Source organism: Prinia subflava, chromosome 6 (genome assembly GCF_021018805.1).
Source record: "Prinia subflava isolate CZ2003 ecotype Zambia chromosome 6, Cam_Psub_1.2, whole genome shotgun sequence".
NCBI lineage: Eukaryota > Metazoa > Chordata > Aves > Passeriformes > Cisticolidae > Prinia > Prinia subflava.
The window spans coordinates 22,792,415-22,817,289 of NC_086252.1; the positions used below are offsets into that span (position 1 = coordinate 22,792,415).

Sequence of the window (24,875 nt, forward strand, 5' to 3'; positions counted from 1 at the left end):
CCACTGCTTCCATTTGGTTTAGTCCTTTTATGTGAATCGAACTGGGCAGATTCTTTGCGAGTGATTGTGGTGCCCTGCCAGGCAAAGAATGGAGTGAATGTTTGACACAATTTGCAAACAGAAGTAAGGCACAGGGTAATTTAGTGACTTGCTCACCCTCTCACCCACATGCTGTGGTACATCTGGTTTTGAAGAAAGATGTCCCAAAACTCAAGCTAGTATCTTAGCTAGAAAAAAAAAGTCTTGTTCAAATACCCCTGAGTGTCATAGTAATAACAATTTCAGCATAAACGTCTGTCTCTTTCAGCTCAACCAATGCAAAGACCACAAACTGTGCAGAGTACAGCAGTTCCCTTGACTCCTAAAGTGAGATGGTTTAAATACATTTCCCTCCTATTCTGCATTGCATTTGAATTTTTTTGGCTTGGGGTAGAACTCCTGATGTTTAAGTTAATTTGTACAGCATGAATGGGATTTCTCTTACAACACTGTTAGAGTCAGTGCATAACCAGTGACAGAGTTCAACTGAGTTGCCCAAAACTCCTCTGACATGGCAGCACATACAGCTCTTCTCCGGCATTTGCAGCAAGAACCCGATTTGTTTTCATCATATTTTAATCACTCCTGAGCAGTTAGAGAATATCGATGATAAAGAAGTAATATAAAGGAAAAAAAATGTAGAATTTAATACTGTTTCATTAATACTCAATGAATTCTGGCCATGGACAAAATTATGAAGTACTGTTTTCCTTAATATTTTGTAGGAAGGCAGCTTTTTACTCTTCTGGGTATCTACTTGCTTCCAAAACACACCTCAGTGTTTAATTTCCTTCTTAATCCTATACCTTGTGTAGTGCAAAAATGTGGGGAGCATTTTAAACCTTGTATTTAATAATGATGACAGGAGTTGGTACCACTAGACAGCATAAACTGTTTCAATTTAAAAGTTTTTATGTGTCCTTGCAATTAATGCAGCTAATTAAATCCAAACATTTCCATTAGTATGAAAAGCTAAGAAATTAGTAAATTGGTTTAAAGTTTCATTTGCAATGCCATCCTGTCTGTATTGCACAACTTGCATTCATATTACTAAGTTGGCTGAATAATCAATGTATTAAAAAGACAGAAGCAGAGATTGTCTTGTGTGATGGTAAATTTGATTTTTTTTACCCAAGAATTCTTCATTGATTAATTCAGTAAACACCTTAAATATAATTATATATTAAAAAAATTTAAAAATACTCTAACTGAAGCTCATGTAAATGATTCCAATAAAAATTATATCTTCCAACCCTTTTTTAATAAAACTGAGTATTATTTTCAAACTCTCAGTGATCGTCACTGGGATTACTGCATTGTAAAAGTTTGCACGATTAGGTTGCAGCCTTATTTTTTAAATTCAATGGTAAATATTAAACTATGAATTTTGAACTTCTTTAATGTCAGCTTCACAGCTATTCCAATAGAAGTAGATCTTTAATTAGATAATATTTTGGTTGAAAATGGAATCAAATTGGTTTCATCATTACATTAACAGTGACACATGTTTGGGGATGAGATTATTCTTTAGAGCAAAAGACTTTGTTTGAAAAAGTTCTAAATCTTTGCAAGGAGAGACTGGGAAGGAACTTGGAGCTCAGCTTTAGCTGATATGGTTGAAATCAAATACTCTCTTAGGCAGATTTGTTCTTTCATCACTTCCAGGAGCTGTTGTGGCAGAGTGCATTGCTGCTCCTCTCGCTGGCAGCCATCAGCCATTACCTATCACTTGACACAGTTAAGCTGGAGACTGTTGCAGTTGTAAATGCTGGAATGATACAGGCTGCATTTCCTCTCTCCTCATTTCCTAAAGTTTGTTTTTTTGTTGGTTTTTTTTTTTTTTCCCTTCTGGATGCTTCTCTCCTCATTCAGGATTGCACAATGTACTTGAGACAACCACAGTTGCTGTTTACATGAAGATAGATTCTTGGAAAACACTCTTTATTTCCAGATGTCTTCAGTATAATGTTTTCTTTCAGATCTCATTCTTTCCTTCTCCTCAGGAAGATCCTCACAAAGTGCATCCATCAGTCTTTATTTCTTCTTCTAGTTTTGTTTTTCTTAGAATGAAACTAAGTGTACTAGCACCCGTAACCTGACAGCTTGAGAGGCCCCCATCACATTCTTTGTAGTTCAACCAAGAATTTCAGACCACGATTTGGCAGTTCTCAAAGCAGTCTGCAACAGTATCCTCACGTATCTGGGCTGCAGTAACACATTTCCCCGTGAAGCTCTGAAACTTTGTTTCTGCTGTCCTCTGACCATGCACTACCCCGGAGCCACATTACCTGGCATTCTTTGGAGATAAATGCTTTTTCCACTGCATAAACACCAGTAAACAGAAGACAGCTGATTTTAGCCATGGCCATTTCAGCTACTCCAGATGCACATTCTTAACCCCCTCAAATATCTGACATATCTGTTCTGCTCAGCTTTTCCCTAGCTTTAATCTTTGACCCTCTCACAGAAGATGTTACCAACTCCTGTGTTTTCTGTTTCTCCTTGTTTTCATAGTCACTCTGGACATATGCTAACAAACACAAAAACACCCCAAAACAATCCAAACAACCCCCTAAACCTAACCAAAACTCAAAAGCTCCCATGCCTTTTCTGGAGAAAACGCCTTCTAAAGATGCAACTAGTCCTTTAATGTGTGTGCACCACAAAACGTGTACAATTCTCTTCCCTGGAAAAAACCCACAACTTTTAAAGTGATCTTAATAGCCGCCAAGGAGAGCTGCAATGTCATTTGCGTAATTGTCCTCTGCTCAGCTGGAATTTGGAAGAATATCTGCAGTTACCTCTCATTGCTCAGCCTGCACCAGGGATTCATGGCTGCACAAAGGTTGCCTTTGCTATCACACTGGGATGCCTGTACATCCTTCAGGTTTTTAACATTTCTTTATGCTATTATTACATTTATTTTGCTGATGCTAATAAAACCAGTTTTGGTGGACCTTATACATGTTTTATTAATCAAACAGTGCTGCAAGACAAAAAATGATTGTGATTAGTGTGACAAAGAAACGGCATCTGCTTAATGCTCTGAGGATCAGCTTATCTTTGGGTTGAAAATAGATGGATTTGTCAGAAGTAAACCAACTGGACTAAGTTTTTTACACACAACAGTAGAGCATAGACTGCTGCCAGTCCCTACTTCTAATGTTCAGGAAATTAACTTTCACAAAGAAAATATTCAAGTGAAAAAAATATAGCTATTATTGTCTAGAACAGCAATATTTCCTGTTGGAGAACTCAGCACCACTGGCTAAAGTACAAAATTAAGAACGTGAAACGGGCTAGACGGAGAATTTGGTCTGGTTTTGTGGTTGCTGCTCTGTAAACTGATTTTAGCACTGCAGTCTCTTCTGCTCCGGCAGATAAATGGACCCTGTACCGTCAGGCGGAACTGAAGCCAAATTTGGTTTTCCAAAATTGTACCCAGTTTTCCCCTTGTGCCCTGCACCACTGTTCAGCAGCGGCATGCACAAAAGAGAGAAGGCGATAACAAAGCACAGCCAGGCTAATTAGGTCAGAGCCGAGCCGGGCGCGATGCGGCCACTGCAGCCCTCCTTCTCCTCCTCTCCTCTCCTCCAGAACGTGGAAAACCTCCGCTCCGCTCCCGCCGGGCACCGCAGCTCTCCCGGCGCTGGGGCGGCCGCGGGGCTCAGCGGCGCCGCTCGCCGCCCCCCGGCCCGGGGGCTGCCCCGCCGCGGGGCCACGGCTGGGGCTCGCCCCGGCTCCGAGCGAGGCTAAGCGCCTCCCCTCGCCCCTGCCCCCCGCCCCTCGCCGGCCCTGCCCCGCCGCCTGGCACCGCCGCGCCGGCCCCGAGCGCTCCCCGCGCCGCCGCTCCGCTGCCGCTGCTGCTCGGCCCGGCCGGGCGGGGACTTGGCACCAACTCCCGGGCAGAGAGCGAGAGTGCCTGCCCCCGCTCCGCTCCGCTGTGGCTTTTGGGCGGAGGAAGGTCTGAGCTCGGCCGAGGAGCAGCAGCAGCCGCTGCCGCCGGAGAGGAAGAGGCAGGAGGGGAGAGAGAGAGACGGAGAGGCGGCTGGAGCCCCCCAAAGTACCCCCCCATCCCTGCACTGCAGGCTACATTTCCAGCTTCATGGGCAAAGTGTGGAAACAGCAGATGTACCCCCAGTACACCACCTACTACTACCCCCAGTATCTGCAGGCGAAGGTAGGGTCCGGCACGCCGGGCGGCGCGGCGGGTCTGGGGCTGGCCCCGCTCCGGGCGGCCGGACAGGGCCGAGCCCGGGCGGGAGCCCCGCGGCTGGGGCACGGCCCGGGGGAGGCGGTCAGGCTGCGCCGGGGGACGGAGACAGGAAAGAGCCCGCAGCCCCTTCCTGCCGCCCGCCGCCGCCCCGGGAGTCCCCGCCGGGCTTCCATCCTTTCCCCTCTCTCCCGACCGTGCAGTCTCCGACCTGACTCCCCTCTCGCCCTTCCCCTCCCGCCGTCGGTCCCTCCTCTTCCCCAGTGCTCCCGGCGTGTCTCCTCCTTCACAACCACGTCCTCGGCCACCCCGCCGCAGAGCGGAGCGGAGCGCTGCGGGCCGCGCTCCCGCCGCCCTCGCCCGGCGCAGCCCCCGGAACGTGGGGAGAGGAGCCCAACTTCGGGCTGGGGCTGCCATGGCCGTGCCTCAGCCGCGGCGGGGGTGCTGTGACATCCCGGGGGTGGCAGGGCGTGCAGGCTGCCGCCATGGGGGTGGCCGTAATTGCAATTAAATACGGGCATTGGGGAAGCTGTCGGACTCGGGTGGATACTCATTGTCTGTGGAGTTAGACCTTTGTGATCTGCCACCTCGCAGTTTTCAAACTGGATTAAAAAACGCATAAGGGTCCAGCTCGTGATGATTAATGTTGTACACGGGTAGCTGCTGTCTGCGGTGATATTGATGTTAGTAATCCTTGCGGTGGAGGATCTCCACCTTTTTCCCTTTCTCCTTCAAGTCTTTAAGGGCAGCCAGCCCCACTGCTCTAGAAACATCATGCTGCAAACTGGCAGATGCAGAGGTGGTTGCATCAGCTGTCTGGAACATTTAGCATAAGCCTTTCCAACCACCAGTGACACTCCTCACAAATCAAAACAGACCCATATGAGGCTTCAATGTGTGAACTTTTTTTTAGAGCTTATAACCGTGGTGTGGGTTTGGTTGTGATTTTTCTTTTCTTCTTCTTTTTTTTTTTTTTTTTTTCTTTTTTTTTTTTTTTTTTTTTTTTTTTTTTTTGCTATTGCACTGTCTTGCCTCTTTGGCAGCGACAGGAAAGAATTCCCTTCCCTTTATCTGCACACTTGATAGGCTCTTCTTTTTATTGTCTTTGTGTTACTGTATTGTGAAATGTATTTTAGACTCCTTGGCTAAAAAAGAAATTCCATTTGACAGTCATGAGACATTTTACAAGGCAGCAATGAGGAGGCTTTGAAATGTGCTCTCATGTATACAGAAATTGACAGAAATGTGATGAAGGTCTTTAGGTGATTTGAAATTACTTATGTGTTAAATGTATAATGAACATCAGGCTAAAGATGTACAGACTATAGCCATTTAAAGATTAAGCTGCAGAGTAATAACTGCAGTACTGTTTACATATATATATTTAATGTATTATTTTAAAGAAAGGTGGAATGCCTAAAGGACAGCCTTTTGTATCACTTAGCTGTATGATTTTATGTACATTCTCAAATGAAGCAAATGTCTTTATTCAGAAACTTTTACCTTCATGGTTTTGTGTGGCAATAGTAAGTTACAAACCAAGTACCTAACATGGAATATATATGAAGCAGTATCACTTGGCTGTTTTGACCTGTAAATAATTGAAGAGGGAGATAAACTCTAATAGCTTATAGTAGTTAGTAAAGAATGATTCTAGAAATCCATGATCCTATGAGAAAGCATGATGGACCGTCTTTTGAAAATGTTTCCTGTACAGGTAATTTAATATTGATTTGTATTACAGTCAATGACATCTTCAAACGGTCTTGCAGTCCTTGCTATAAAATTACACAGCCTGAAATTACATTGCTCTGTTTCAGCAGAGAGAACACAGAGTCATTTGACCTACACACATGCAATGAAATATCTGAGATCTAGTGAAAGTTTCCTCTTTTCAGAGATCTTGATTTTCTAAAAGAAATAAAAGAAAAATAGGTGTCTCCTTGGTAGAGATCCAGGGATCGGTGACTGTAGGTTTTGATACTCAAATATACAGAATCCAGTAATATAAGTAATCTTCCCACTATGGATCCCCTCTGAACATGTAGAAATATTCATTTAATTCATAGTTTTTACCTGTTCTATTCTTTGGAACTTAAAACAACTCAGTGTCCACTCTATGTCCACTCTTCCAGTAATTCTGGAGAAATCTTCAGTTTTTATTCAACACAAATGATAATAGAAGTGAATTGCCTTTGCTGAATGAAAGGTGGATAATAGTACATAACTACACTGGGGGGAGGGGGGGTAGGAAAATCTCCTAAACCAGAATTTCTGCTTCTCATCCTTACTTAAATGATGATGGAAAATCTGCTGACTAATAATCTGCAAATCAATAACAGGAGGTAACAGGAATTTCATGTAGATGGATTTTTCTGCACTCAAAAATACTCATTAGGTAAATTGCATACATTCCTAATGGCTCTTTAGGTTAAAATGTTGATGTGGTCAACTATTTGAATTGATATTAATATGTTACAGATTTAAAAAAATAGACTTTGTATTTGACTGTTATGATTTTCACAACGTTATTCGTGAAGTGTTCAGGCTGGTTCAGTGGTATATTCTGTGAGGAAATAAACATTTGCTGTGATTCAGCACCTCCCTCCCCCTAGTCTTAGGGAGCTCAGCATCAAAAGAGATTAGTGAAACCATGGATTTAAATGAAAAGAACAAAATTGACATTGGAAGAAGACTTTTAAAATGAAATATTATGGCAATGAAAACAGTTTGAAATGGCTTTAAGTTGAATCTTGTAAAACCTTCATTTTTAGGACAGTTTTTACTCTGGAATGATATGTTTGACATATCTGCTAATTTTTGTGTCTTCTAAGGAGTGTCTGTTGTAGGAGAGTTCCTGTATTGCAGCATTGTATGGCTTGTCAGAGATCATCAAAAATATTTTCCAAGTTCAATGGATGTTTCTAATGGTTTAGAGGCTTTCTTTAACCATATTTCTGTAACATTGTTTTTGAAATTTCAACTGAGTTGTATTTAGTTTCCATATTTGAAGCTTTACTTATAATTGAGAGATTTTGTGTTTCAACATTTTGAAAAATTATTTTCATTAAGATTACATGTGTTATACCAGTGCTTAAAGGCCTGTCTGCCCAGGAGTAAAACCTGGCTGTGCCAGACAGAGTATTGTAATATTTGACAAGACAGAGTATACATAAACAAATACAAATGTATAGAGACATGTTTAGGCCACAATCTGTTTGCTTTGGTCAAACAAGAAATAAAAGTGAGTCTATGTTTTGTTTTCCTATATCAAATGGAATTCAGGGTCACAATGCACACAACAGTTTACAACTAAATTGCGATAACCACCTGTAATACTGGTATTCCCTTGGAGAGTAATGTGGCAATATGAGTAGTTCCACTGGTTGGCTTCTGTATCATAAAGGAAAGCTCTTTGTGTAAGAGAGAGTTCATAGAAGATGGCAACATTCCCTATAGATAGCATGGCTTATCTGAAGTGTAAGCATTTAGTAGTCATAGATAATACCTGTGTGATACTTGAATTCTAGATGTTTTGTATGGTATTAGGTAACAAAACCTAGAACTAATGAAGTCTTGTGAATCTTGCTAAATTATCTTCGAGTGGGCTTTGAACTTTATCATGTGCTAGCTGCAAAACTGGTGCTTTGGCAGCTCTGAGAGAAACCAATATTTCTAGAAGTTGTGTGGGTTTGTAGACAGGACTGTAGTTTGATCTAAACTTTAGTGAGCAGACAGATTCTGCCATGTCAAAACCTTGTTCTCAGGTTGTTGAGAGCAAACTTTAAAATAGGAACACTTAAGTTTTATCCAAGCCTGTTGATGAGTAAGAAGGAAATCTGTTAACTGTATTAAACAAAGTAGACATGAAATTGTCGTATTAGCAGACACTGCAGTTTAGTGTCAGTATATGAAATTAATAGACCGATGTAGAACCTTCTGCCTCTAAGGCAGAAGTAGGACCTGCTAATTGTTTGCTGCTAATATGTACCTTGGCACTGCATTCTTCAGCAAGCACAGGTCTGTCATCCTTTAAAAAGTTTCAGTAGCTCATGAGCTGATTTTCATCAGCATCAATGATTACTAATTCTAATCAGTTTAGTTAGATTTATTCCGTATGCACTAAGACTGCAAAATCTGTACGTAGTAAAAGACAATTTACAGTGAAGCAGAGTACAAGTGTCTATAAGGTTGGACAGAAGTAATTTGCACATTTTATATTCTGGGAAATTCTATTCATTGTCCCTAGTCGGGATCTCTGTGGTTCTTAATTGAGCTTAGAAATTCATTGAAATAAACGAAAAAACAGCACAGGTTAGTTGCAAGCAAACTTTTTGTCTCCACACAGTTACCTGATCCCATTATCCTCCCCAGCTTCCTGAATGTGTTCTCTCCCATTCCAGACAGGCTTTAAGTTTACTGTGCAACTATCCAAAGAATTCCTTCCAAAAATGTACTATACTGTGCAAGGGAAAGAATTGTAAAAATCGACCCATTTTAAGAAAAACTTGTGCATTTTGGTGGTAAGGTAATCCCTCTGACTCTACAGAATTATTTCAGAGGATGGAAAATAGAGAGAAATGAAGAGTATTACCTAGAAAGAGCATTTTCCCTTCTTCCAAACATCCCAGTCCAAAGCTGAGAACATCTATTTACATCCATACATCAGACCAGTAACTTTTTGTCACTGGTCTCAATGATTGTTCTATGTAATTGTTCCAGCCAGTTTGTTTTGTGAGGGACATCTCTATCCTTGTCCCAGTTATAGCTACTTTGAACTTCTAAGGTTTGGTTCAGGTAGCCTGTGATGAACTTAGAAATATGCCCTCCAGAAAGTATTTCCAGAAACTCTTGCTGAGATAATGGTTATATATGCAGAATCCTCTCTAGAAATGGGTTGAGCAAAGTTCATACAAAGTTCTGCAAGTGTTCATATCATGTATTTTAGTGTACATTGTTGTAACTCTAAATAACTTTGATAAAGGAACATGAACTGTAGAAACACATCATCTCAAAGACACTGGCTTTATTGAAGTCAGCGTGAGTTTCGCCTTTTATTTCAGATAAGCAACATTTGCTGGAACCTTGATTATGGTTGGGTTATGCTGACCATGTTTATTTTGGAGGTGATTTGCAATGCCATGATGGTCATAATCTTCAGAGAAGCAAAAGTTAGGGAGTGCAACATAGAGATTGTGTGATTGGGGCTGGAATCAAGGAAAAGCAGCAATGGCATCCATAAGGTGTGTTAATTCTGTATTTTCCTCCTGGGGAATCTTTTAAAAAGACTTTTTAAAAAGCCATAACTTTCCTCCTTAAATCCAACCTCCCTATAGAGGGGGATGGTATAAATATACACACACTCTACAGACTGAATTTGCAAATGACAAAGTAAAAATATTTTCTCCACTGAATCAATGGTGGAAATTACAGGTTCTTATTAGCTTTGTAGCTTATAGGGGTTTGAGACTAAACTCATCCCTAGGGTACCGTATGTTTGGGGCTTAATTTGATACTGTGTGATTTGCCTCATTTAACAAATGTCAAGAAAATCTTGGTCCCTCTTTGTGGTTCTGTAGTAACTTTACTGCAGACATATGAGCAGATCCTGAGTCTGATGGTCTTATGGGACTGACTTTAACAGGAAAGTGATAAACCTGTAGATGACTTGAAATAGTCTTGAGACATTTATTCAGTGCTGTTTTCCTTTTGTATTTGATTGTTAACCCCCTTCAGGCACCAGGTTTGTGAATGAGAAGTTTATATCCAGTAGGTAGGCAACAGCTGTAAGAAGCCAGAATTACACCAGGTCTGATTTATGCTAGTGTATTTTCTAGCTTTACACTCAGCACAGGATCCCAAGGCAGTCGTGAAAGGTGTGCAATAAGTTTGTGCAGGGAGAAGCTAATTTTCTTTGAATAAAACAGATCCTTAAAGTATGTTTTTTTCAAAACTCAGCTGGTACTCTTCCTAATGATAGTAGGTTTTTTTCTCATTACTTTTAAACCACAGTTGAGCATGCTATATACTTCTAAATAGTTTGCTTCTAGTTAGAACATAAGTCTCTAGGCCTCAGTCTCAAGGATGAAACTTCCTTAGTAAACTTCTGAGCTTCCATTCAGTGTTGAAGGAACAAAGAAAATGTAGGCAAAATGATTCATGTTTTCCAATAAATAACAATACAGTGTAGTAAAACATTGTTTTCTAAATCTATTTTTCTATGAAACAATACCTTTAAGAAATATATCTTTTTAGTATATACATCAAAGGAACACCTTGGACAAAATTTTTCATCTGCTTTGAAGTCCAAGCAACAAAGTTTGTCCTATCAATTTTGATAGTAGATGCATCACTCAGAAAGGTAATTGATGCTACTAACACAGTGCTCCTAATGAAAGAAATGTGACTGCGGTAGTAGTAAAGAAGTTTGAACAAAGGTGTGGTAATAAATGGGAAAATATATCTTGGGACAGTTATATATTTCAGTTTCAGTCTTCCATAACCAGGAGCAATTAAGAATGGCTTAAAAAAAAATTGTTTTCATTAAATCATGCTTTTGATTTGAGAAATTGTCCCTTGAAGATGTATGCTCAGATTTAGCTAAAATTATAGACTTGTTTTTGTTCAGTTGTATAGACTTCTTGTGGCCTGTGCAAAGTAGTATGCACAACTATTTTTACTGGAAAGACTCCTTTTTTGCTAAAAAAGTGAAAAATACTGGGAAAGCATGCAGATAAAAATCTGTTCTATTTGAGTTTAATTCATTTCAGTCAAAACAGACACAAAACAGATTCAGGTTATATTTATTGTGGTTAAATAGATGATAATTATTATCTGACTCCATGCAACTTCTTAGTTATCCTCAGCTGAAAATACCAAGATCTGCATTTAAATGTTATTTCAGTAAGTTCTAAGCTGAATTATGTTATCTCAGAATTGGGGAAGACAAAGAGCTTGGACGTGGGTAGGCATAACCAGATACAGGGCTCACTTGTTCCATGGTAGCTCTTGGAGCAGAGTTTTTGTTCATGGTCTGAGATTGCAAGAGCACATTTAGTCACAATTGCTTGAACTTAATGAAAACATTTCAAAATACATTTAAGCTACATTTCTGAAATCTCAGCATGCATGTAAGGCCTGTGAGAAATGCTTCAGAATCATTCCACGTAGATGAACAGAGCTTATGGATACTAAATGGAACACAAAATGTTTGGTGTGACTCCTGTGTATTGAGAGGGAAGTATTGAGGTTTTCTAGAGAGATTGAGCGAACAGGCTTCCCTTAGTGGATTTTACAACAGGTTAAGAAATGAATTCCTGTGCTTGTCTCTTGGCAACACACACTGACACAGTTTCCACAGCAGTTTCTAGGCTGTGGCAGTATCTGTGACCTCTTCTATCCCTCAGGCCATAGCTACATAATCACTTTAATTTTACATAACTATGCACAGCAGCCAAAAAGGGCAATCTTGTCTTTCCCCATTGCTCCCAGCAACCCATTCCTCTCCCTTCCCCTGTGCTGGCCCTGGCATTTGTATCATTGGTCAATGAGCTGAATCAAGAAACCAGTCTGGTTGAAAACTAAGCCCAAACCCCCAGCTGCAGTACCTTTTTACAGTGGAGCAACTAATGAGATACTTAAGAAGTTTGAGATTTGGATGGGTATGGGTGAAGTTGTCTCCACAAGAAGTCCACCCCCTTTGGGTCTGATTTTTGCTTGATGCAGTGGTGCTGTGTAGCTCTTCTGGATAAAAGGGTTTCTGGGGCCTTGGCCAACAGGGCTGCTGATTACACATACATTTGCTGATTACACTTAAATGCAGATAACTGTTAACATAATTTTTCAATGACTTTATCTTCTTTTTTGTTGTTTTAAATTGTGTTAGATGTTGGTGCACTAAGTGTTAAAAACGCTTTTGAGTCTCTTTCATTCCTAGGACCAATGATTGTGGAGGTGTGAAATAATTGGCTGAGAGGGCTTAAGTTAGGTGTAGGCCTGGGAGGAAAGAAAGAATCAATGTAAATGAAACTTCCAGAGGCCTTGTAGCATAGTGTTACATCTAACTTTCCATTTTCAGCACAGTGCAACATTGATATTTTATTTCATTCTGGGGAAAGAGGGGAGAAGGCTGGCACTTCAAATTAGCAGCAGCTGCAGAATTAAGACAAGGGTGTTAGTGACTCATTTGGAAAAGTACTAGCTAAAACATTCTGTCTCCTAGAAAAAACATTAAAGAAGGGTTTATGATACAAACTTTGAATTTTGTGAATAGTGTCAGTGACCCTCTGGTTTCCTCTGGGTGGCTTTCCTCGTTAGTGACCATTTGCTTTTGACTGTTGCACATGAAAGTGAGGGATACACGGGGACATTTTGGAGGGTGAAACGTGGCTCCTATCAGGGTCAAAGACTCCAAAATGCCTTACTTCTTTTGACCCAGGCAGTTGTCCAAAAGCTCAGACTATTATTGTTCCAGGTAGCTGGAAAAAAGGGCTATATGTAGTAGTCTCTTTGATGCGTTGGAATAAATGACAGAGTAGTCAAACTCCAGTTTCCCTGAACAAGGGGAACTTGGATCATAGAAGGAGAGTCTTTGTTCTCAGTCCCAAATTTCTTTCCCCAATTCACTATTCTCACTGCTCAGGCCTTTTACTGGACTGTATTCACAGTGTTTATATTTAGGTTGTTCTCTGCTCTTTCCACATCTGTATTTGGGGGAGGGTTTTTTCCTTTCTTGGATTAATATGGGTATTTCCCTGTTTTATGCTCAGGTCCTACAAATGGCTTTATTTAAAAAAGCAGGCTATTTTAAGAAGAGAAGGCTAAGGAGAGTTCTAATCGATGTCTAAATGTATCAAACAAAAATGCATTGAAAAAAGTGGAGACAGACACTCCTTGGAGATGTATGGGGATAGGATCAGAGGATAATTCAGGTTGGAAGGGACTCCAGGAGCTCTCTAAATCAGCCTTCTGCTCAAATCAGGTTTGTCTAGAAGATCAGACCAGGTTGCTTAGAGCATTATTCTGTCTGTTCTAGAAAGTCTCCAAGGATGGAGATGCACAGCCTCTCAGCACAACCTGTTTCAATGCTAACTGTTCTTGTAGTGATTTTTTTCCCCTTTTTCCACTCCGAGTCTTGGAGCACATTAACTTATCCTCACACCATGGACCGCTGTAAGAACCTGGCCCCTTCTCCTTGATAACCTCCTCATAAATTTTCATTCTATAAATGGAAAGCTGCTATTAGCTCCCACCAAAGCCTCCATTTGTGCAGCCTGAACAAACCCAGTTCCTTCAGCTTTTCACAGAATATGTGATCCAGCCCCCAGCCATCTTGACAGCCCTGCTCTGAACTCGCTCTGGCTTATCAGTGCCGTTTACTGGGGGCTCAAAACTGCATGTGGGATTCTGAATGGAGCCTTTCAAATGGGGAATGGTCACCCCCCTTTCTGAAAGCAGCCCAGCAGCAACACCAGAGCACGCTGCTGGCTTATGCTTGGCTGGCTGGCTGCTACAGCCCCCAGGTCTGTTCCAGCAGAGCTGCTCCTTAGCCACTCAGTTCTCAGCTGACATCATTTCAAGGGACTCTTCCTTTACAGGTGCAGAACTTTGCAATTCTCTGAGGTAAAAATGTTAAACAGTCCCAGTATAGAAACTTGAAGTGCTCCACGTGGGCCAGGCATGACGCTCACTGCTCTCCCTGTGTCTAAGAGCTGGTAGTTTTATCATAGAGGGGAATAAGCAATAGGGTGCAGCACAGTGGACAAAATTAGGACATAAGGAAATTGTAATTAGATATGAAGAAATTTTTTTTCACCCTAAGTGTGACTTGAAGGTACTGAGAGAGGTTCTGCAATTTGTCAGAGATGGTAAAAAACTCAACTGGACAAGGTCCTGAGCAAGCTGCTCTTGGAGGGAAGTTGTACTGTATGACCTGCAGTTATCCTTCCCAAACTGGAGTGTGATTCTGTGGCTGGCCCTGGTAGCCATCCACCAGCACAAGAGGCTCTAAAGAAACTGTGACTGTTCCTTCCATGTTCCATCCTTGTAAGCTGTGCTATGGAATTTGGAAAGGAAAGGTATAGAAGGAAATCCCTTTTTCTGTTTAACAGAACATGCATTATACAAATATGCAAATGACATTCCAATAATCATAAATCATGCAAATTCTCTTATTCCATTTAAGCAAATATCTTGTTTAAGCTGCTTAAAATTTGAGGGTTTAGGTTTGTCTATTTATTTTTCTCCTGTCAGAACATTATAGTGCTACAAAATTATGCTGTAAATTGTGACAGACTTGTATACATTCTTATACCAAATCATTTTTTTAGGATAATGTTTCTTGTTCCTGTATCAAATCTGAATGTGTTGATAAGTTTTTGTCTGGAACATGGATTAAATATAAAATAAAGCAATAGTTAACCCCCATATCTTGTTTCTTTCTAAGCAGACATTATTCAGAGGAACAGCAGAATACCGAGGAAGGCACTATTCTTTCTAGTAGAAAAAATTGGAAGAATTGACATGTTCCTATTGCTTTTCACTAACAGTTCTGTTATATTTCACATGACTTTTCTTCCATATTACAGTAAGTTCATCAGCTGCAGGAGCTATGGATACATGAAAGGCTTCCAAAGCCACCCACCCAACTTCTTTAGCTCGCTCTGCTTTTATTAGCACTTCTTTCCAGCGTCTTTTATATACTCTCCCCCAGATTTTCTAAGGATTTTCACTGGCAGGTATAATAATAGGAACTCACATGTTCCCAAATCTTGAGTTAATCTTAAAGATGCTGCTTTTACTAGGTCTTAAAAAAAATAAAATCACAGCTATGGTTGTCAACCAGATTGGTGATGAGAAAAACATGTAAAACCCACCAAATGTCAGCTCATTTTTACACTGCTAACTAAACTGATCATAGTTGTCCATTAATTCTGAAAATAAGGTTTCTTTTTAGGTGCCAGAATATAAATTTAGGGACCTAACACTGGATTAAGTTGGCCCTAAGATGACTTTCATTGCCAGAAAGTCAAAGATAGCAGCATTATCCTGCAAGTGATTATAACAGAAAAGAAGTTATCAGTTAAATACTTCTTTTTTTTCTTTGTCCTGGAGTATTTACATTGATGGTGACCGGGCTTTCCAAATACATTAAAAAGTACAGATTTTTCCAAAACTATATAATTTGGAAAAAAAATGAAGATACATTTATGTATTGGGGTTGTCTTTGCTCTTAGGAATTTTAAATGCCATTCTTGGAATTTTATTTAGTTGAGGGCCTGGGACTAGAGAGGCGTGTTACCAAGCATCTAACACTTACATGCTGAGTAGCTATGCTACTTTCTGGGAAAAATAGCAAAACACCATAGTACAAATGAAAGAGAACCACAAAAGTTTACTTTGCTGTGTTGCCCCCTGAAGAGACAGAAAAGCAACTATGCATATTTTAATTTTTTTGCCCCTTTCCTTCTTTTAAAATGGAAAGTGAAATTCTGTGTCAGATGAATAATTGAATAATGATCAAATGAATAATAGATACCTTTTTTATTCATATGAAATATAATGGGTCATTTTCCATGCTTACTTACACTCTAGTCAGCTCTGTCAAGGTTAATATAAATGGCTACTCTGTTACTGATATTTATGTGAAGTTTAGAAATGTGTATATGCCAAACAACAGAACTCCTGGCACTTCTGTGGCACACCTTTTAAGAGTAGGAGTTTATCTGAGTGTTGTCTTTTAAGATGTATTTTGCCCTTCTCATTGATGGAAACTGTGGTACTCTCATAGACGTACATCTCATAGATGGAAACTCTCATCCAGGAGGATGCTGCATATCCCAGTGCTCTGGTGGTGGTTGTATACATGCATTTTTAAAATGTGTTGGATATATAGTCTAGTTTAGATTTACCTACCAGTTGTTAAAAATATTTATAGTTGGTTCAGTTTCCTTGATTGACTAGTTATTGCTATTCTTTGATCTTTGGAATTCTGGTGCCTCCTCTGCAGGATAGCCTGTGCTTCAAGTGATTTAGATATCAGGCAACTAGTAAAGTATGGATATGCATTTATTATTTAAAAAAATACTCTGCATTGCTATCTGTGTAATGAAGGCATTAATGTGTAAAATGGGAACTAGTTTGTGATTTCTTCATAAATTAGGACCTCAGTCCTTCTCTTTGCACTGATACTGAGTTCCATGTGTTCTTTAATTTAAATGTCCCTAAAATCTAGTCTTTGCAGAAAAATCATGCACCAGAATCTTCCTTTTATGTCAAGAAATAATAAACATAATCTTAAGTTGAATGTTTATTTTATTACAGCCCCCCATTTTTCAGTTTAAATGATCTGGAAAATCTCCAGACTGTACCAGACAGCCTGTAGAAGTTTTAAAACAGAGTTCAGGAGCCTCTGGATGCCTTGGAGACAGAGGAAAGAAGGCTCACCAGTATCAAAGGTTGCATATAAATTTGAGCAACTCTGGCTTGCCTAATTATTGAAGGATGTTGGGAGACTGAGCTGGGATTTCTGGGAGTAGAAAGCTGAGAGCCATGTCTGGGAGTGACAAATGTTCCACAGTTTTAGTGAGAATCTTTTGATAATTGATACTTACAGGAACAGCATCTGGAAAAGAGGAGAGGAATCATGTCTCGGAATGCCTCTGAGATAGCAGCAGAGAAGTAGTCTGGGTTCTGTAGCTTTTTTCATGTTGGCCTCACAGAAGTGACAGCACCTTTAGAACTATCCACTGTTAGTCCTTGCTGCCACACTGAGGCCCAGAGCACCTGGATGAGTGATTGATTGGCACAGAAGGGAGCTGGTTCCATGGGACTGTTCCAGTTTGATTTCTCTGCCCCCAGCACTGAGCTTGTCTCTGGAAGTGGCTTCAATAGGCTCTGAAAAGCTGCCTGTAGACCTGTCCCTTGAGCCTTGTGTTGTTACTTGAGATAGGAAAAGAGGAAAAGTACGAAGCCAGATGAAGAGAAAATGTAAGGAAAAATAATTTTGAAAGAGAAAAATTGCTGTAGGGAGCAGATAAGGGAAAAGAATAAGTGAAAAGAGCAGAGAAGGGCAGAAGCCCAATTCAGTGGAGAGGCTGTGGCATGCATGCCAGAGCATGGCACGAGAAGACACCTCCAGCTGCCAGGCCATCCATGGGGAGTTGCATCTCAATAAAAGGAGATTGAAGGCAGCATTCTGCAAGAACTCAATTTGGGGACTGCTAAAGTTCAGCAAGAATAAAAGGTTATTTTTACAAGAACAATGGATGATTCTGGGGAAGGGACAGACAAGAGCTCTGGGTAAAGGCCTTGTTTTATACAGATTATGAGAGGACAAAAGGTGCTCCTGGGGCAAATGTGTCAGTTATCTTTGCCTGTTATCTGCAATCCTGTTGTGATACTGGATATAAAATTACAGAGGTAAACTTCTCAGAATTGAAGAGTTTGGCATTTCTTTTTACTTCTTGTTGCTTATACATTTGTTTTCTTGTTATGCTGAAACGACAGTAAATGTGAGAACTTCCTGAACAGTCTCTCAAGTGACGTGGTGGTGTTGCAATTCTTTTTGATATTTTATATGTTTATAAATTCTCTTATCCTGATAGGCCTGGCATGAATCTGAATACAAGAAAGTATACAGTATAGCAAAGACTAAATGGAGTTAGTATCCACTTAGCAGACAGAGTATCACTGCTCCTAGCAGAAGTGGCTAAACAGAAAAGAAACCCAAAAGGCTCCTATCTCAATATAAAAAATCAGAAGAGTATGCATGGGGAGTAGAGCTCAGTTGAAATTATGCAATATATCAGTCAGAATGAAACTTGGAATTTATAGTAACATATTCTTTTATCTTTAGACTTCATGCATAGAGAGACATGCTTTCTTACAATAAAGTTTTCCTTGCTCATTTGTGCTGTTTGTGGCAGAACCCTTATGTGTCCCTGCTCTGGTCATGTGCCAGTCAGCTCAAGGCTAAGTCCATCACTGCAGCCTGAGGAGATCCTGTGTTTGGACTAGAAATAAGATTCTAACCTGCTTTGGTGAGCAGAGAGGTGGGTTTTCAGTATAAATTAAGATCACTTGGAGGAAAAAGTAGGACCAAGAGCAGGTTAGAAGTGCCTAAATAATCACTGCAGAATAGCATTTGTAGTTTCTATAACAGAAATAGAATGATCTGTATATTTGAATTCATTTTATGTGAAGTGGCCAGAATGACTGCATGTTATGGCCTTTGGCTGTGGTGGAGTTCATGATACTCCAAAGCAGTGGCACACAGAGTTGGTGTTTTTCTGTCACAGTCTACCCTAGTAGAGCAACACAGCCCACAAAAGGGCTTTGGTTTTATGGAGGAGTTGCAAATAGTGCAGAGTGATTTTGCACTTTGAGTGTGCTGTCCTGAAGCTATAACTGCATCCACACCAGAGAAGATCCTTTCTATTTTGTTCAGGTTTAACGTTTCTGTTCTGTAGATTTTGGTTTTCTTCCTTTTGGATGTTCGGGTTTTGGTTTGTGTTTTTTTTTTTAATCACAGGTTATATTGGTGATGTTAACACTCAAAAATGATAAAATCTCAGAGTTCTGCAGTATATAGTTGCATCCTACATCTGTCTTGTGTGTAGTCACCCCCTGAGAATGATATTTGGCATTAGATCCTTGATTCTGACAGCAGGGATCCTTGAGAGGTAACTGCTGTGCCAGCACTGGGCACAGTATTAGCACAGCGAGCACTGGTGGGAGGCCAGGTATAAGGATTTGTTAGGTATTCTGGAAAATTTATCCCCAAATAGTTTCAAGTGGACAGAGCTTTCTTGAAAAAAAACAGTGCCATTGTCCACAACAGCTTAATCCACTTTCAAAGCCAGCTAAACAAGAAAAGGAATTCTTCTGCAAGGTGATTGCCTTGTTACTTGTAGATGTAGTTATATTTAAATCTGTTAATGGATGCACGAGGCTTCTGTTCATGCATCTTTCCAGGATGAAGCCTTAAAGGTTTGATGATACTGAAGCAAACGTGCTGGAGTGTTAGAGAGTAAAAGCTGTCAGTGGTGTAGAATATTGATGCTAACAAGATTTAGAGCTTGTCTACACTTAAAATATAATGGAATTTATAAGGAAATGCATTTTTGGAATTATTGAGCATATTAAATTCCCATATTGATGTTCATGTATCTACACATCCCTATCCAGGGTTATTTCAGAGTAGTTCTGGTAATTTTCCAAATGTAGACAAGACTTAATTAAGCTGACTCAGTGTGCTAAACTCATGTCACCTAAAACTCTAATAACTATATTGTCCTCTAATTAATGATTTTAATAGTTTTAATTATATGACTAAATCCAGTAATAGCAGAAGTAAATAAATGCACAATTAATATTTATTCACTTCACTAAGTGAGCATTTTGCCTGCCTGCAGTATTCAGAACTGGGCTGCAGAGCACTTGGCAGAACACAGATGAGATTTCTCTGCATTCTTTTTGATGTCTCTTTTCTTGAGAATTATAAGTACTGAAATTACACAGGTATCTTGGATTTAATTTCAAATTGAAAGGTTCCTAGATTGTGCAGTAGTACGAAACACAAGTAATTACATGAGTGGATCATAACTATATTAACACATTTAATTAAATACCAGGAGTTTTAGAACTAAAAAATTATGTTATACAGAGGAATGAATATGAAGTTGCTTAGTGCTTTAGTGCTTAAAAACCACATTTACTGTGATGCATATATAGATGTATATTTAATTTAATTACGGTAAGTGTTGGCATGAGAGACCAAGTCTGCTTACTTGTAGCCCTCCAATTAAAATTGGAGGGGAGTGGAGTTAAATAAGTAATGCTGAGTAGAATTTGACACTAAATACAGAAAAAACTCAGTTGCAGTGTGCAGCATGTTCTACTTTTGTGACTCTATAGACTTCAAAGACAATTGTACATTTGCATCCGAGGGCAGAAATTGGCCGTGTGCTTGGAAGCATGAAATCTCTCAAGGTAATACTTCATAACTATGGAATGTATCCCATGACTGATATGTAGCTAAGAACTGAGAATCAAGTTACACATTAGGAATACTTGAAATTAAATATTTTCCTAGTTAAAGAGAGCATTATGCTGGATAAACAATCTATATTTTCTTTTTCTAGATATGCATTGGAGCATAAATAGATGAAACATTTAAATATATATGTTTGCATTTCCTGGTCTTTGTTGCATTTTAGTAATAATTTTTTAAGAAAAAATAAATTTTTCCTTGAGTTAATATATTAGAGTTTTATGTTTCACTTTTGAAGTATGTATTTTTAATTTTTTTTTACATTCTTCTTTTTCTTTCATTCCAATAAAGTTTGGAATTTCTGATTTTAGGCAATTAATTTCCAAACATACCAACTTGTTCCAGCAAAGAAGGAGCGAGTATCCCTAAAATCTTGTTAGCATCTGCATAGAAGCATTCACTAGTGGTCAGTGGTCTTTTATGAAAAAAAAGTAACTGAGAACAACAAATAAATTGGTGAACCTTGTTGCATCTAAAGTGTACATAATTTCCTGGCTTTTCATTCTCAGAGTGACCCAGACCCTTGCAGTTACAAGGGAGCTGTTTTGTCCTCAAGGATGCTCTTTCTGTAGTGTCAACTCTGCTCACTCTTCCTGAATCCATTCCCAGTACAAACTGAAGCCCCATACTGGGCAGGTTTAATGAGGAGTATTGGATCCCTTTTATTTTGGTTTCTCCCCATGATACTCCTGCCTTCCTAGAGCGTTGTTGGTCCAGGGAAGGTGGTGATCATGATTTTGGCTCAACAGCTCTCATAGCTGGGGAGACCCTTCTCTATTGCCTTTGAGCGATGTAAGAAATCACCAAGGATCCAGCCAAACCTTCAGAAAAACAGAGGAGGATGTTTATGTGAAATGAAATAGATACTAAGGGAAAAGCAGGTTTTCTTATATTGTTCTTTAGTTTGATGTTCTGTTCCTGTGAGGCCAGGTGGTCAGGAGGGTTGTCTCTGGCAGCTGGGTGTGGTACACGGGGCGATAGCGACAATTGATGCCGTTTATTGCTCGTCCCTCTTTGTCCCCTTGGGACAGGCCAGGCCTCCATGGCACAGCGTGTCAGGCTCAGGGGCCTTTCGTGCCTCAGGGAAACCCAGGGCACAAAATGCCCTTAGGAATAAGCAAAAGGGATAGTGGAAGTGTTTTGTGTGATAATCCTTGGGTTTAAGGTGAACTACTACTTTTTAAAAACTTTGTAGCATTCTGTGAGCTCAATATCCTGTGACTAATGGGTACTATTAGGGAAATCTCCAATGTTCAGAGATGATGTCAGGCTCATTGCAGACCTGATAAAGAGCCATGCAATGCATTAATCTCATTGTCAGAAGACCTATATATACATCTCAGCTGCAACAGAGATGGTATTTTTTGCTTATGCTTTATTTCTGTCAATTTTAACAACCTTCAGCTCTGCATCACAATTTGTAAAATGCTTAATCATGAAAACAGCATTTGGAACTTATTAACATAGTTAAGAATATTCACGTGATTAAAAACCTGAAATTCTATCTGACCTTTGCAGATTAAGTCTGAAGTATTTTGCCTGTCTTTATCAGAGCTCTGAATTGCTTAAATTCTGAGAAGCACATAGATTAAAATGTTGATGTGCCGTACTAAGTTTTTAGAAATTTAAATTTGGGTTTGAATAAATACTATACTGATTTTTCTGTTATGTTGCAAAATAAAAGCCATTTACAAAAAAGCACATATTGCAGTACTCATCCCCAAAAAGAGGTCTCACGTGAAGACTGCATTTATATGAAATCTAATGGCCATTTCTTCAGTAAAATTTCACTGTCCTGCTGAAAAGAAAATGCAGTAGCACTTATATAATAGAAACTTGGAACACTGTAAATTGTGTTATTTCACCAATAAATGAACTTTCTTCTTAAATTGAAGTTCAGGAATGCAGTGTTCTTTGTCTCATAATTGTCTGCCTACACACACTCACTCTGCACTTCGAACAACTCGCCACTGAAGAAGCACATGTCCTGTATTTTTGGTCTCAGATGTATATTTTTGTAGTTGAAGATGTCTTTACATTAACAAAAATAACTTCATAATGATTATACACTAGGGGTAATGATGCCAGTTGTACATTATTATGTGCATGCATACTTGTTAGGACATGAATGATATTTTTTTTGAGTAACCATACATTTTGTGGAACTTTTAAGTATTTTGGGCTCCATTAAAGTCTTCAACACCATGTTTGTTGAATATGCACTTTTTTCCTTACTAACCTAGTATTGCCATTTGTTAGGCAGTGATGAATATGTTCTCCAGACAAACTAACAAAAGACAATAGATCAGTTCTCCATCCAGGAAAACAACACGATGTAAACAGAATATTAGACAAAGGCTTTAGAGGACAACCTATCAATCTGTAAAAGAAAAAGGTCAGCTTGGTATGATGCCTCTAACTGAGCTTCAGAGGAGGTAAATATAAAACCACAAAGAAAAGCAACTGTCATTAAAAGCTAAGCCTGAAAAGCACAAGCTTCATTATCGTGCTGATCTGGATGAACCTTAAACAATGTTTACAGTAAGGTTTGGAGAGTTGCCTAGCACTGGTGTATACACAATTAAACAACATAGCTGAACTTTTCTTTCATGTCAGCATACTGCTGAAAAGCCCTCCATTGTACTCATATGATAGTCATTCTTGGAACTTACAACATAAACAGGAGGAGAGAACATTGGCATGTAATTCTATCCCATGGTGGCTGAGTGCATCGAGGGGCACGACTGCATTTTCACCTGTACAGCTTAAGGAGTAAATTATATATACAAAATAATGGTAAGGGTATAGCAAAACCTGAACTCAGTTCAGACACATGGATGTGTACCTGAATTTGGGAGTTGCAAGAATGGACTAATAGTTATATAACATATTGCAAAATTAATTCTGATTGGTTTGGGTACCCTTATTTCTGTGACTAAAAAGCATCCATATACATGTCCTTGCTTTGGTGCAGTAACCCATGCAAGGCAAACACAATTTACTGAAGGAATAAAGGAGAGCCATAGCAACAAGCCAGTTGGTAGACTTTGAAAGTGAATAATCTGAATTGTAACTGCAGTTCAGCTTGTCATTAGTCTCAGAAATACTTGTGCTTCACATTATAATACTAGGAGTTTCCTGAATCACCAGCATTACTTTATATTTATTCTAGTTATTTTTAATTTTCTATTTTAAAATAAATTATGTTGGATACTTTTGCATATGTATACCTCATAATAGTTCTTGCAGGGCTTGCAACTAATGTTATTTCTTCAATTTTTCATTAACTGGCCACTCTCAGTTGCTGTTACGCTGTTTATTTTTATGTAGAGACTATACCTGAATGGACATTTTTAATGAAAAACTTAACATTAATGGATGTATGTAAAAGCAGAAGGTAATGTGGGATGTGAATTTAAATGTACAGTATATGACTTAATTGTACAACAATTAATGAAATTGTGTGCAGTTGATGACACTACAGAAAAATGGACACTAATCGTTGATATATGACAAATGTTCCAAACTTACATCCACATCCAGAAGAGAACAGTTCAAAGCTTACAGAGCAATTATAAATGTAAATCACAGAATGGGCCAGTTTGGAAGGGACCAGAGTAGGTCATTTGGTCCAACCTCCATGTTTAAGTGGGACCACCCCAGAGCACATGGCACAGTTCCACAATATCCCCAGTGAGGGAGACTCCACAGCCTCTCTGGACAACCTGTTCCCGTGCTCAGTCGCTGCACAGTAAAGTTCTTCCTCATGTTCAGGTGGGACTTGCTGTGCATCTGTTTTTGCCCTTTGTCTCTTGTCCTGTTTGTTGGTACCACTGAGCAGAGCCTGGGCTCTTGTCACCCTGTCTTCAGATACTGACAGACATTGGTGAGGTCCCTTCTCAGTTGTCTCTTCTGGAAGCTGAACAGGCCCAGCTCCCTCAGCCATTAGAGGCGCCCCAGTCCTTCAATTATCTTCCCTGTCCTCTGCTGGATCTGCTCCAGCAGCTCCATGTTTCTCTTTCCCTGATAAGCACAGAATTGGACACAGCACTCCAGACGTGCCTCAGCAGGGCTGGGCAAGGAGCAGGATCAGCTCCTCCGCCCTGCTGGCAATGCTCCTCCTAAAGCACCCAGGATCCCATTGGCCTTCTTGGCCACAAGGGCACTGCTGGCTCAGGGACAGCTGTTTGTCCACCAGGATCCCCAGGTCCTTCTCCATGGAGCTGCTTCCCAACAGGTCAGCTCCCAGCCTGTGCTGCTGTGTGAGGCTACTTCTTCCTAGATGCAGGAGCCTGCATTTGTTTCAAATAGATAATGTTTTCTTTCAAAAATCCTTTTTCTTAATCAAGACCTCTTGGCCTTTGCTTTCTGTTGGAACAGTATTAATCTTGTGCAATTTCAGATAATCACAACACTCACTCATCAGAGATGAAAACAGGTTTTTTTGTTATTTGCAGACTTGAAATGGTGTTTAACCTGTACATTCTGTTCACTTTCACTGAGCTGTTTTTACTGCTCATGGACCAAAAGTTATTCATACTGCTGTCTGAAATTGCAGTTTATTACAGTTGT

General features: G+C 39.7%; 1 protein-coding gene across 3 annotated transcripts in view; it reads left to right on the forward strand.

Moving 5' to 3' along the window:
• Positions 1-3,941: 3,941 nt before the first annotated feature.
• RBMS1 (RNA binding motif single stranded interacting protein 1) overlaps positions 3,942-24,875 on the forward strand; it is a 142,680-nt gene continuing 121,746 nt past the window's right edge. For all 3 annotated transcript variants that reach the window (XM_063400662.1, XM_063400661.1, XM_063400663.1), the window contains exon 1: positions 3,942-4,219. In XM_063400662.1, the coding sequence (XP_063256732.1) occupies positions 4,145-4,219 (75 nt within the window). In that variant the 5' untranslated portion in view covers positions 3,942-4,144. The remainder of the gene's footprint in view (positions 4,220-24,875) is intronic.